The 13,570-nt window shown below is 41.1% G+C and overlaps 1 protein-coding gene across 9 annotated transcripts in view; it reads left to right on the top strand.

Annotated features, from left to right (window-relative positions):
- Nucleotides 1-13,570, top strand: part of LOC144492865 (phosphatidylinositol-binding clathrin assembly protein) — a 148,644-nt gene that overhangs the window by 64,754 nt on the left and 70,320 nt on the right. For all 9 annotated transcript variants that reach the window (XM_078211405.1, XM_078211408.1, XM_078211406.1 and 6 more), the window contains exons 7-9: nucleotides 3,241-3,347; nucleotides 3,510-3,551; nucleotides 8,933-9,018. In XM_078211405.1, coding sequence (XP_078067531.1) covers nucleotides 3,241-3,347; nucleotides 3,510-3,551; nucleotides 8,933-9,018 — 235 coding nt within the window. The remainder of the gene's footprint in view (nucleotides 1-3,240; nucleotides 3,348-3,509; nucleotides 3,552-8,932; nucleotides 9,019-13,570) is intronic.

Here is a 13,570-nt window from a genome sequence, read left to right as displayed (position 1 = left end):
CAAAGAATTCCTAGCCTTTGACCTGTTCTGGTAGCCACGTTATTTATGTGGCTAGTCCAATTTGGCTTCTGGCCAATGGTAACCCCCAGGATGTTGTTAGTGGAGGACTCGATGATGGTAATACCATTGAAGGTCAGGAGACAATGGTTGGATTTTGTCTTGTTGGAGATGGTCATTGCCTGGCACTTGTAAGGAACGAATGTTACTTGCCCTTTGTCAGCCCAATCCTGGATATTGTCCAGGTTTTGCTGCATTTGGACATGGACTGCTTCAGTATCTGAGCAGTTGCAAATGGTTCTGAACATTGTACATTCATCAGTGAACTCCAGGTGTAGCCTTATGATGGAAGGAAGTTCATTGATGAAGCAGATGAAAGTGATTGGGCCTAGGGGACTACCCTGAGAAGTTCCTGCAGTGATGTCTTGGAGCTGAAATGTTGACCTTCAACCACCAAAACCGTCTTCCTTTGTGCCAGGTATGACTCCAACCAGCGATGGCGGGGTTTCTCCCTATTCCCATTGACTCCAGTTTTGCGAGGCTCCCTGATGCCATACTTGGTCAAATGTTGCCTTGATGTGAAGGATAGTCACTTGCACCTCACCTCTGGCATTCAGCTCTTTTGTCGATGTTTGAACCAAGGCTGTAATGAGGTCAGGAGTTGAGTGTGCGTGAGCAGGTTATTGCTGAGTAAATGTCATTTGATAGCACTGTTGCTCACCCCTTCCATCACTTTACTAATGATTGTGACTGGACTGATGGTAGTAATTGGCCAGGTTGGATTTGTCCTGTTTCTTGTATACAAAGCATGCCTGGGCAATTTTCCACAAAACCTGTTGGATGCCAGTGTTGTAGCTGTACTGGAAATTATGAGATTAATCCATTTTCTGGCACTACCCTATTAAGCTCTCCTCCCCCTCACCCCCGTCCCATCCCACATCCATGGTCAGCTTGTCTTAATAGGAGCTGGGACCAATTTGCAGCTGTCGAAACCTGGAAAAATGTTCCCAGTTTAATACTAATATTTGCTAAAGAGCATTTTGAAGACCACCTCCCCTTGGCTTCACTCTCTGTCCCTGGCCTGATGGAAATGGAGCTGATTTTAGGTACAAGATGATTATAGGCGGAGCAAGCAATAAAGGTGGAACTACTTTTCTCTCACTAAAACTTTGACAGCACGTGCCAAACCTAAAAAAGACAAGGGCAGCCGTTGCATGGGAACACCACCGCCTGCAAGTTCCCCTTCAAACCAATTCTGATCCACACCCCCCCCCCCCCCCCCCCACCCCTCAATATCCCTTGATCCCTTTAGCCCCAAGAGCAATATGGAATTTATTCTTGAAATCACACACTGCTTTGGTCTCAACTACTTTCTATGGTGGTGAATTCCACAGATTTCCCATTCTGAGTAAAGAAATTTCTCTTTGCCTCAGTCCTAAAATGTTTACCCCTTATCCTCAAATTATGACCACTAGTTCTGCACTCTCCCACCATCGGGAAATCCCTTCTGAATCTATCCTGTCTAATCTGGTTAGAATTTTGAGATTCCCCCTCACTCTTCCAAACTCCAATGAATACAATCTTAACCAACTTAGTCTCTCCTCATATGACAGACCTGCAATCCCAGGAATCAGCCTAGCAAACCTTCGCTGCACTCCATCTATAACAAGGACATCTTTCCTCACATAAGAGCACTAAAACTGCACATAATGCTCCGGGTGTGGCCTCACTAATACCCTGTACAATTGCAGTAAAACATCCCCATTTCTATACTCCAATCCTCTCGTCATGAAGGCCAACATACCATTTGCCTTTACTGCCTACTGTACCTGCATGCTTGCTTTCAGCGATGGATGCATGAAGACACCAAGGTCTCACTGAGTATCTACCTCTCAATTTAACCCATTCAAGTAATAATCTGCCTTTCTATGTTTCTATATCGTTCTTCCTTCGCTTTCTGAGTCAACATCCTGGACCTCCTTTCCTAACAGCACGGTGGGTGTACCTACACCACATTGACTGCAGTGGTTCAAGAAGGTTACTCACCACCAGCTCCTTGACTGCAGTTCTGAATGGGCAATTAATGCTGGCTTAGCCAGCAACACCCACACCCCGTGAAACAATTTAAAAAAACAAGTGCCCATTCTAATTGCAGGTGGCACACTTTAAATACTCCTTTAGATGTTCTCTTCCCTTTAAGCTATCATTTATGATTTCTTAAACTCAAGTTCTGCTCAAAGCCTTTGCTTCAGCTTTTGACCTCTTCTTTCTAATAACCTTGAGCCCTACGTCAATTTTACTTTAGTTGAAGATGCTTGATTCCTGTCAGAGAAATTATTTAAAGAAGTAACATTCTAATTAACTGTATAGCAGCTAATAACACCTGAAGCAATATAGTCTCCAACCATATCAGCAATGTCCATATTTTATTTGCTATCAGATGTCCAAAGAGTACTTAAGCAATGATCAAAGTATATTGAATATGGCAATCCTTGGGCGAAGGTGACAGAGTGATCATGTTTGGCACATTTCAGTAGTATAGAATTCAATTTATGCCACATGGAGATGATCCTTTGGCTTTTAGCTTGTAGGGTTTTGGTCCATATTTCAAACCACTGAAAGTAGGATTGTTCAGTGGTCACCAAGCATTTGCGTCTTGCATGTCAGGGAGTAAATATATACTACTAGCTGTTGCACAAACATACACTGTGCTGTTAATAATGTTCTTGCTTCATTTAACCATTTTAAAAAAGAACAGCTATATGAACTTGGCTCAAATCACTTTTCAGTTGGGACCAGATAAAGGGCCAGTGTGATTTTAACTTTTAAGATTTATGAGACAAACTGAGTTGCTTTCGACTATCCCTGAAATATCTACAGAAAATTGGGGAGCAGAGGAGCATGTGTGTTGCTATCAGGAAGAGTAGATAACTCATTATCTGAAGTTTTAATCTGAAGAAGTCATTAAATTTGTATTTTCGGAATATTTTTAGAAAAAAACAAGTGCTCAAAGCTTTTTCCAACAATTTTGACAAATATTGCAGATAATTAGGTGCATTTTATTTTCTGTTTTCATGCATTGCAATGGTTCTGACTGCAGCTGCTTTAAAAACAAATACGGTAGCAGGTATGAAACAAATGCACTTTCATGAATTTAAATGAGGATTTTGTTTAAAAAGCCATTTTATGATTATTCAAATTTTCAAAACTTGTACTAAAGCTTGTGTTGATTACCTTTTCCAGAGAAATACTTTGATATGAAGAAAAACCAGTGCAAGGAGGCCCTGGACATCTATAAAAAGTTTTTGGCTAGAATGACCAAGCTGTCTGAATTCCTCAAAACAGCAGAGGTGAAAATGCATTTCTTGTCTGTAGTCCATTTTCCCCATTCCCACCACCTCCCCTCCCCCTTTCCTGTATATGAAACATTTCTGTAAGCATGCAACTCACTTTCCGTTTTTATTTACTTGCCACTGCATGAAGTAATGTGAACTTTTTCTTTGTTGACACAGCAAGTTGGAATTGATCAGGGTGACATTCCAGATCTTACTCAGGTCAGTGTACATATCATTTAGCTTTATCCATTTCCCAACTCCTGGGTTTTAATTTTTTTTCCACAGAGAGCATGAGTCTCTGTGTATACATGGTTTACACATGTATATTTTATGTGAACTCAGTTTTGTGCCTGTATACATTGCACTGTATGAAGCAGTGCTGAAGTGTTGCCCTGTCCTTGAAGGGAAGCTGATCAATACATTCTAACAGTGAACCTTTTAACTTTCATTACCTATATTCCAGATTTAACTTTCTGAACTCTAACTTTGAACGATTACAAAAGCAGCGTACTTTCATTTTGCTTCCATTAGAGAGCTTGTATTGTCTGTAGTGCCCAAAGAGCATTTAAATTGAACATGTTGTTACTTTTATACTCTTGTCTTGCCTTTCTGCTCGATTGCTGGATGATCAGAGTTTACTGACTCAGTTAGTCTGCTTTTTGTTGTGTGGTGGATGTTGCTTTTAACTATCGCTGTCTTATACTTTTCAGTCAGGGTGTTCAGTTGTTTGTCTGTGAGAATCAAAGCCAAGTTCTGCATTATTGCTAGAAAATACAGGGTGCTGCTAGTTGAATAGAACATTAGATTGAACAATAGTGTATGCAAACTTGGGCAACAGATTAGCCGTGTGGATGGACTAAACTCTAATTGGATGAGTTATATGTTTTGTTGGCACAAGAGGACCACATCAATTCATTATCCATGAATTAAATGGTGTGTTGATTCTCAGATCAAGGCATGGGTTATGTACACAGTGCATGGGTTTTAAAAAAATGAGTTCAGGAGTCTAGTGGTTTATAATGCAAATTTTGCATTGTTCAATGTTTGTGGATTGTAGGAGAAAGGGGAAACTGAGGGAGATAAGGACTTGCATCGTTTTAACATGTACATTGAAGGTAGGATAGAAGAGAGTGGTGATGAATCTCAGCTTTTAACTCTCAGGAAACAGGTGCATTTTAAAAGTGCACAAACTTTGTTGTTTGACACGGATTGTAAAATTTTGAAGTGAGAATGACATGAGACTAAATCAACTGAAATTGCTTATGATTTGACTCAAATAAGTTATGGATAATTGCTTTGACTAAGTGGAGTGTATTCCTGTGCTGTGTCAAAATGTGCCAGTCCAAGTTGTGATAAATTGAAACTGATCGGTGGTCAAACTTGGCTAAATTATCAGGGAAAATATTAACTATTGTTTCCCCTAAATAGCTAGTTGGTAGTCCTTCCTTGGAAGTATGTGTACATTGTGTGGAGGCAGAATCAGGTTCAGCCACGATGGGTCTTGTGATGACCAGCTATATGAATCACTTGATGTGGCAGTCTCATGAATGACCACATGGTCAAGATACAGAAGGATCACAGCTGGCACCATGAAGCTATCCTGGCATAAGTAAACACCTACAAGAGATTATGTAATCATATGTATTACCTTTTTAAATGTTAGTCTTCAAAGTTACATTGAAGGCAGATAATTGCATCTGTGCTCCAAAATTGCATGCATTAGCACAGTCACTGAGTAATGCATTCACTGTTTTTATTATATCTCGAGGCTGTAACTGCTTGCTGAACTCCTGATTTATTTCTTAAATCTGATCATGTTTTTGTGAAGGAAATTAGACTTGGGGCCCTGTACTAATATATCATCTGGGCTGGGGGAAGAAAATTACTATGCAAGCATGCCAGTTATAAAATTTACTGATGCAGGATAAAAATTAAAGTGGGATTGTTAGCTACCTAAAACTAGTAATTCAGCTTATGCTGTACTATTTGCATGTTTCTGAATAACGCTGATTGCTACTATTTGCCTGTACCCAACCTGCATGTCTCCAAGGGACAATTGGGCATATTCTGGACCATTGTTTAGATAAAGTGGTGCTAGTTGCATCTTGAATGCTAAAATAATTAGCGTTAACTTTTTGAATACAAGTTTACCACAAAAAGCCTCATGGTTATGCCACTCCCTAACCACTAGTTTTGTTCAGTTGAATGAGGATTTAACCTGTGTCAGCACCACTACTGCATAACTGCACCGTGACCAAAAGATTATTAAAAATTTAGATCTGCTTTACAGAACAATTCCACTAAACTTTTTTGATGTATTTATTCATAATTAACCCGTTTCCAAGCACAAGTAAATAAATAAAGTTTCCCAGCTTTAAGCTAAGATGCCAGCCCAAGGGTCTAAATGAAAACAGAGCGTGCTGGTAAAACTCAACTGGTCTGACAGCTTCTGTGGAGTTTCTCTCGCGTTGATGCTGCCAGACCTGCCGAAGTTTTCCAGAATTTTCTATTATTTCCAGCAGCATCTTCAGTATTTTGGGTGTAATAATTCTGTTTTCAAAATACTAACGATAGTCCCTCAGGGTAGTGTCCTGGGCCCAACCATCTTCAGCTGCTTTATTAATGACCGTTCCTCTGTCATAAGGTCAAAAGTGGGGATGTTTGCCGATGTACTATTTGCGACTCCTCAGATACTGAAGTAATCTGTATTCAAATGCACCAAGATCTGGACAATATCCAGACTTGGACTCACAAGTGGCAAGTAACATTCAAGCCACACAAATGCCAGGCAATGGCCATCACCAGTAATAGACAATCTAACCATTGCCCCCTTCACATTCAATGGTGTTACAATCTGTGAATCCCCCACTGTCAATATCCATGGGGTTACCATTGACTAGAAACTCAACTGAACTCACCACATAAACACAGTGGCTAGGAATACTGCGGCGAGTAACTCACCTCCTGATTCCCCAAAACCTGACCACCAACGACAAAGGCACAAGTCAGCACCCACTTGCCTAGATGGGTGCAACTTCAACACCCAAGAAGCTTGATACCATCCAGTGCAAAGCAGCCCGCTTGATTGGCGTCACACCCACTTCCTCCACCATCGACACTCAGTAGCAACGGTGTATACTAGCTACAAGATGCATTGCAGAAATTCACCAAAGATCCTTAGAAAGCACTTTCCAAACCCACGACCGCTTCCATCTAGAAGGACAAGGGCAACAGATATATGGAATCACCACCACTTGCAAGTTCCCCTCCAAATCACTCACCGTCCGTACTTGGAAATATATCGCCGTTCCTTCACAGTCGCTGGGTCAAAATCCTGGAATTTCCTCCCTAACGGCATTGTGGGTCAACCCACAGCATGTGAACTGCAGCATTTCAAGAAAGCAGCTCACCACCACCACCTCAAGGGCAACAAGGGACGGGCAATAAATGATATCCATATCTTACGATTGAATAAAAAATAAAGATATAAAGCATACCTTAATGCTCTAAACAATTCTCTTTCATTGTTTCATATGAAAAGGTATGTGAATTTTTATTCTGCATTTTGTACAGTAGGAGTAAGGGGAGGTTATAGCAGATTTCTGACCTAAAGTGTTTTAATTAGAGTAAATACATAAAGCCTTGGGGCAACCTTTGATTGAGCTCAAATTTGAAAATCTGAAAGTGAGTCCACTTTCAGACAATGTGAAATAATGGAATTTTTATTTTTGGATGTCGTTGACAGACCCTGAGTAGACTATTTGGGTAATAATATGGTGATGCCTATTAATTTCTTTTCAATAGTTAATGTCCTTTTTTTCATTGGGCAGATAAGCAAATCATTTTCTCCCAGATCTCTTCCTAAGCTAGGCATTGCACAATTTGTAAATGGTTCTCCCTCCGTCAAGAGGCTTCCTGGCTTCTATTTGATCTTTTTCCATGGTAGTGCAGATGAGACTGGAGATTTAACATGTATCATAGTCATAGAATTCATAGAATCCTACAGTGCAGAAAGAGGCCATTCGGCCCATCAACCACAATCCCACCCAGGCCCTACCCCCATATCCCTACATATTTTATCCACTAATCCCTCTAACCTACACATCTCGGGAAACTAAGGGGCAATTTTATCATGGCCAATCAACCTAACCTGCACATCTTTGGACTGTGGGAGGAAACCGGAGCACCTGGAGAAAATCCACGCAGACACGAGGAGAATGTGCAAACTCCACACAGACAGTGACCCGAGCCGGGAATCGAACCCAGGTCCCTGGAGCTGTGAAGCAGCAGTGCTAACCACTGTGCTACCGTGCTGCCCTTTTTTTCAAAAGGACCCATATAGTCTGTCACTTCTCCAAGGCTCAACAATGGAAATGCAACTATTAGACTGGCTGTTTTCCATTCAGTATCATGAAATACCAGATATCCTTGTGAGAATAGTATTTTGAAATGTTTGTGCTTGTATGGTCAACAGACTAAAGGTTGGATTTCCAATGTTAACACAGTTAAGTTGCAGTTCATCTTGATAAGTGTGCTTCAAGGCTAGTGCACGGCTGACCATAAGCTACCAATTTACAAATCTTGTATTTAAAAAGCAAAATGTGGAATAAAAATTCAAATACAGCTTTGTAGTTGTGCTGTCATGAATTTTAATTAGATTATGTAGTGAGGATTAAATAAAAAAGCTAATCAATTCATATTTGGATCAGGAATTTTAGTTAGTGAAAGTGATGGGGAAGTATTGCGCAGAGCCTTACCTTGTGGTTTATTGGCAAAGTACAGTTTTCTTAATTTGTGTATTGCATTACTACTGCATTTGTTAGGTCTTTGTTTAATGCTGCTGGCCATTGTCAGCAATTCAGTTTAACCCAGCTGTTGGGGACCCATATACTGCTAAAAACATTACCCTTCTTGAGAAAGTTCAAAATGAGGCAGCTCATTTTGTTACAAACAATTTAATTGTGAGAATCTATTATCTCCCGGTTGGTCACATCGTCAGCCTCGCACGGTCGCCAGAACCGAAGAAAAGCCCTTGGGTTAATTTCCCTCTATAAAATGTTGAATTAAATATTTCTGAGTACATTAAGCCTAAAAATGACCGAGTTCAAAGGGTTCATATTCAACAGCTCAACACCCTAATGTGTGTCCTTTGCTAACTCCTTTTTCCCAAGGACTGGAACAATCTTCCATAAACCTTAATCTCCATGCCCTCTATAAGGTTGAATTTTTAAAAATTAAATGTGACCATTAACAGCACTTATTGTGCACCTGGTAGAAAACTACAGAGGGCAACTTTACCAAGTATTGGTAACTTTTTATTTGAAAAGCCTGATCTTTGAAGTGAGTTGAAATGAGCCAAATGACTTGCATTCTTCACAATGCCACTGCAAATAATGTATCATGGTCTTGACTTTTATCTTGGTCTAATTTGGCGGAAGCAAAAGGAAGCTTACGGAGACCCTGCATTGCTGTTGATTCAGCACAAACCCAAATGTTACCTTTTATAAATGAATGAAATATTAAGAATTTTAATAAAATGGGATTAAGGCATGTTATAATGCCAAAATTAATAATTTGTTTTCTTAAATTTATCACTACAGGCACCAAGCAGTCTGCTTGAAGCATTGGAACAGCATCTAGCTTCTCTAGAAGGAAAAAAGACAAAAGAATTCTCTGCAGCAAACAGGTGGGAATTGTTACAGAATAGAAATCCCAACAAGCTTAAGAAACACATTGTTAATAAGAATCGTTTTGACACTGAACTATAAAAGGCAATATCACAATAAATGACAAAAAACTTTATCAATTGGTTTTTGGGAGTTTTTAAAGAGAACTTGAAAGCGGTGGCGAGACAGGAAGATTTAGGGAGGGAATTACAGGAGTTCGGGTCTAGGCAACAATGTGTCAGAGGTAAAACAATTAAAATTGGAGTGCGAAAGAGGCTAGAATTAGATGAGTGCAGAGATCTAGAAGGCTTCTAATGGTTACAAAGGAGATTACAAAGATAGGAACGAGCAAGGCCTTGGAGCAATTTGAAATAAAGGACAGAATCATAGAATCCTACAGTGCAAAAGGGGGACGTTCAGCCCATTGAGTCTGCACCGACACAATCCCACCCAGGACCTATCCCCATGTATTTACCCTAGCTAGTCATATAGGGGCAATTTAGCATTTCCAACCATTGATCGGGGACACATTGATCGCCTATGATATTGCCAAGGGCAGTACAATTGACAAATAGAAGGTGGTTAAGAGTCGGATCCTTGGGGTGAGATAGTGGTGCCGGGGTAGGAAGAGAATTATTGTGGGTGATTCCTTGGCTACAAACAATAGATAGAAATGGGACCAGGTAATGGAGTCTAATTGTTCGCCTCTCACTCATATTTCCCGTCCCGCCACGCGACTCGATTAGCGCAGCAGGGCAGAAAAATCCCACCCATGGTGTGCAACTTTGGAGGTAATGGTTGACACTAGTAGAAAAAAGGTGTTTTTATAGTAGTGGTGGAGATATACAGAAAGTTACAATCCAATTACCTTAAACAATATATTCAAATTATAAATCAAATAGACAAAGGGGTTGCAGCAATGCAGAAACATTGTTGGTGTACAACAACCTTAAAATCTGTGTACTGAAGTAGAAACATGTGACCATTCTTGAAAATCAATTTATGCTAAAGGTCAGCTGGGAAAACCCATAATTAATGTTGTTTATGGAGCTCTCCTAACTTCTGACTGCATAAAGTCCCTGCATAATAAAAAGCAATACAAGTAAGAACCAAGATTTGATTCCTGTCAGTTGAAAAGCTTGACTAGAACTTCATTATAGTTGCATTCCAAAGGGAACTGGATCATTTTCTGAATAGGAAATATTAGCGGGGTGAAAGGGGGATGGTGCTAAGTGAATTGCTCTTGCAGACACAGTGGGCTGAATGGCCTCCTTCCATACTGTAACCATTCTCTGATTCTATGACTGGAGGGGCAACACTGCGAGGATCCCGCACTAGACAGCAATTGAGCTGGCCAGCAAACTGCGAGCTGATAGTTTGGGCCACTGCGCATGTGCAGAGGCCCAGAACTGGCAGACTCTGGCATGAATAGGCCCCACCCCCAAACTTTTAATGATATTCATGATTGTGACCTCTGCATTGCACGGAGTATGAGAGATTCTTGTCTGAAGTCGCACTGAAAAAACTGGTGTGCTTTACACCAGTTTTCCTGCAAATTCAGCACTTGGAACTTTTTGGGAGAATCATCCCCTAAATATTTCAGATTCCTAGATATTGTATGATTTGAGTTTTGCAATGGAAATGCAAAGAGATTCTATTATTCCAGCCTCCACAGGCTTCCAGAGATTTTAGCTAAAGCTTCCCGACCAGCATCTAGTTGGTGACCAATGTGATTGAAATTGAACATTGGATTTCTTCTGACTGCAATTTTTTGTACTTGCTTGATCATCCTGGAATGCAGAGATGACCCCTGGACTCATTTCTCTACTGCAAACCATCATCTTAAACCCTTCTCCCTTGCCCTTCCAACAATAAGTGCTCATGGATTTCTTTATCACTAAGACCAAGATCCCTCAATTAGCTACCTCTGCTCTCTCTCCCTTTCACTAGCTAACCTGGACAAACCTCTGCTGTGCCATGCCCTAGCCCTGAACTTGCATTTTTCTCTAATTTCTCTTCTATGTCCCTTCATGCTCTCACTGAGCTCATCTTGTCCATGAGACCCACTTGCTACCCCCTAGATCCTATTCCTACTAAACTGATGACCAATCAGTCTCCCCTCCCAGTTTCCCACATTAGCCAAGATTGTCAGAGGTTCTCCTCATAAGGTATTGTCCCTTTCTACTTCAAGTCTACTTTCACACCCCCCTCCTCAAAAAAACAACCCTTGACCTTGCAGTCTCTGCAACCCCACCCCTTAGGGGAGTCAATGGTGTAGTGGTATTGTCACTGGGCTCGTAATCCAGATCCAAGATAATGATCTTGGGAACAGGGTTTGAATCCTGCCATAGCAGATGGTGAAATTTGAATTCAATAAAAAAAAATCTGCAAATAAAGATCTGGTGATGACCATAATGTCGATTTCATAAAAGCCCCATCTGGTACACTAATGCCCTTTAGGGAATGATATCTGCTGCCCTGGCCTGGTCTGGCCTGCATGTGACTCAAGACCCACAGCAATATGCTTGACTCTTGAAGTGGCCATATGCAAGCCACTCAGTTTCAGGGCAATTAGGGATGGGCCATAAATGCTGGCCCAAATGCAGGCTTGGAGGGCCGAAGGGCCTGTTCCTGTGCTGTATTGTTCTTTGTTCTCAAACAGAGATGCCCACATCCTATGAAAGAATTTTAAAAATATCTCCAACCACATTTTCCTCTTCAGAATCCTTGAACATGTCACTTGCCAAATTTATTCCCATTTTTCTTGGAATTCCATGTTTAAATTCCTCCAATGAAATTCCATACTATAGTACCAAAACAGCTCTCCTCAAAGTCTCACAACATTCAGTGTGATTCTGAAAAGGTAAACTTTCCCTCCTCGTCCTTGTTGACCTGTCTGTAGCCTTTAACATAGTTGACCACCTATCTTCCTTCAATGCCTCACCACTGTTATCTGGATGGGGTTGCTCTCACCTGGTTCTATCCTTAGCTATCTTTTGTGGCCAGAGAATCATTTGCAATGGCTTCCCTTCTTAGTCTTGCATTGTTACCTCCCATGTCCTGCAAGGATCTATCCTTTTCTCCCTCCTATTTCTTATCTACATTCTGTCCCTTGGCAACATCACCTGAATGCAGTTTTATATATAACCTTGACGGCACTGAGCTCTGCATCACTGCCACCTTGCTTGATTGCTCCACTAAATTATGTGACACCCAGTAGGAGATTAGCAGAAATTTCCTCCAGTTAAATATTGGAAACCTTTTGAAGCCTTTATTTTCAGTGTCCATTCCAATTCCCTAGCTACCAACTTTATCCCTCTACCTGAAAGGAGCCTTGGTTCACATTTGACCAGAGATGAACTTCTGACCTCATCACTAGGGCCACCTATTTCCGACTTCTTAGCATCACCCAACTTTGCCCATTTCCACTCACCTGCTGAAACCCTCAGTTGTACATTTATTACCTCCAGACCTGATTATTCCAATGCACTTCTGGCTGTTCTTCTGCATTGTACCCTCCATGTTTATTGGTGGGAGGGTGTGCAACGTTGCAGATCCCTTTGTGGGCCAGATCTGATTCACTCCAAAGGTGTGGAGATGCTGGCGTTGGACTGGGCAAACACAGTAAGAAGTCTCACAACTCCAGGTTAAAGTCCAACAGGTTTATTTGGTAGCTAAAGCCACTAGCTTTTGAAGCGCTGCTCCTTCATCAGGTGAGTGGGGGAAACTGATGAAGGAGCAGCGCTTCAAAAGCTAGTGGCTTTTGCTACCAAATAAACCTGTTGGACTTTAATCTGGTGTTGTGAGACTTCTTACTGTGTTCACTCCAAAGGCACGTGCCAGGTTTGAAGGGTCCATTTTATTAAAAATACTCTCCTGGGACACCATGTTAAGGAAGCATATCAGGTACTTCACAACAATATAGTTGTGTTCTGAAAGGCTCTGTATCACTTGCATGAAGTCATCCAAAACTCTGCCTTCCATGTCTTGATGCACGCACAGTTCTGTTCACCTATCGCCCTATGCTTGCTGATTTACATTGGCTCTCAATCAGCAATGTTTTGATTTTAAAATTCTCATACCCATTTTCTCATCCCTCTATAGCCTTGCCCCTACCTTTCTCTAGTTTCCTCCAGCCCCACAATCCTCTGAAATATCCTTGCTCATCTAATGCTGGCCTCCTGAGCAACCTTGATTTTAATCTCTCCTCCATTGATGGCCATGACTTCCATTGCTTATGTCTTAAACTCCCTAAACCTCTTACCCCCCCCCCCCCCCCCCCCCTCAATCTTTAAGATACTGCTTTGAAACCTACCTCTTTGACCAAGCTTTTGGTCATCTGACCTAATGTAAGTTGTGTTTGACCTAGAGATGAATGTTAATAATTTTATCACATTAAAATAAAATTGTTTATATCGGGGGATTAGAAGAGTAAATATGTGGGGTTAAAGGGATAAGCACTGGGTGGGATTGTTGTTGCTGCAGGCTTGATGGGCTGAATGGCGGCCTCCTGCACTGTTTATAGGTTTCAGCAGAGAGCTTTAAAAGTGCTTGTAAGCAGTTACGTTTGCC

This window comes from Mustelus asterias, chromosome 4 (genome assembly GCF_964213995.1).
Source record: "Mustelus asterias chromosome 4, sMusAst1.hap1.1, whole genome shotgun sequence".
In the NCBI taxonomy this organism is placed as follows: Eukaryota; Metazoa; Chordata; class Chondrichthyes; order Carcharhiniformes; family Triakidae; genus Mustelus; species Mustelus asterias.
This window is presented reverse-complemented; position numbering and strand designations above follow the sequence as displayed.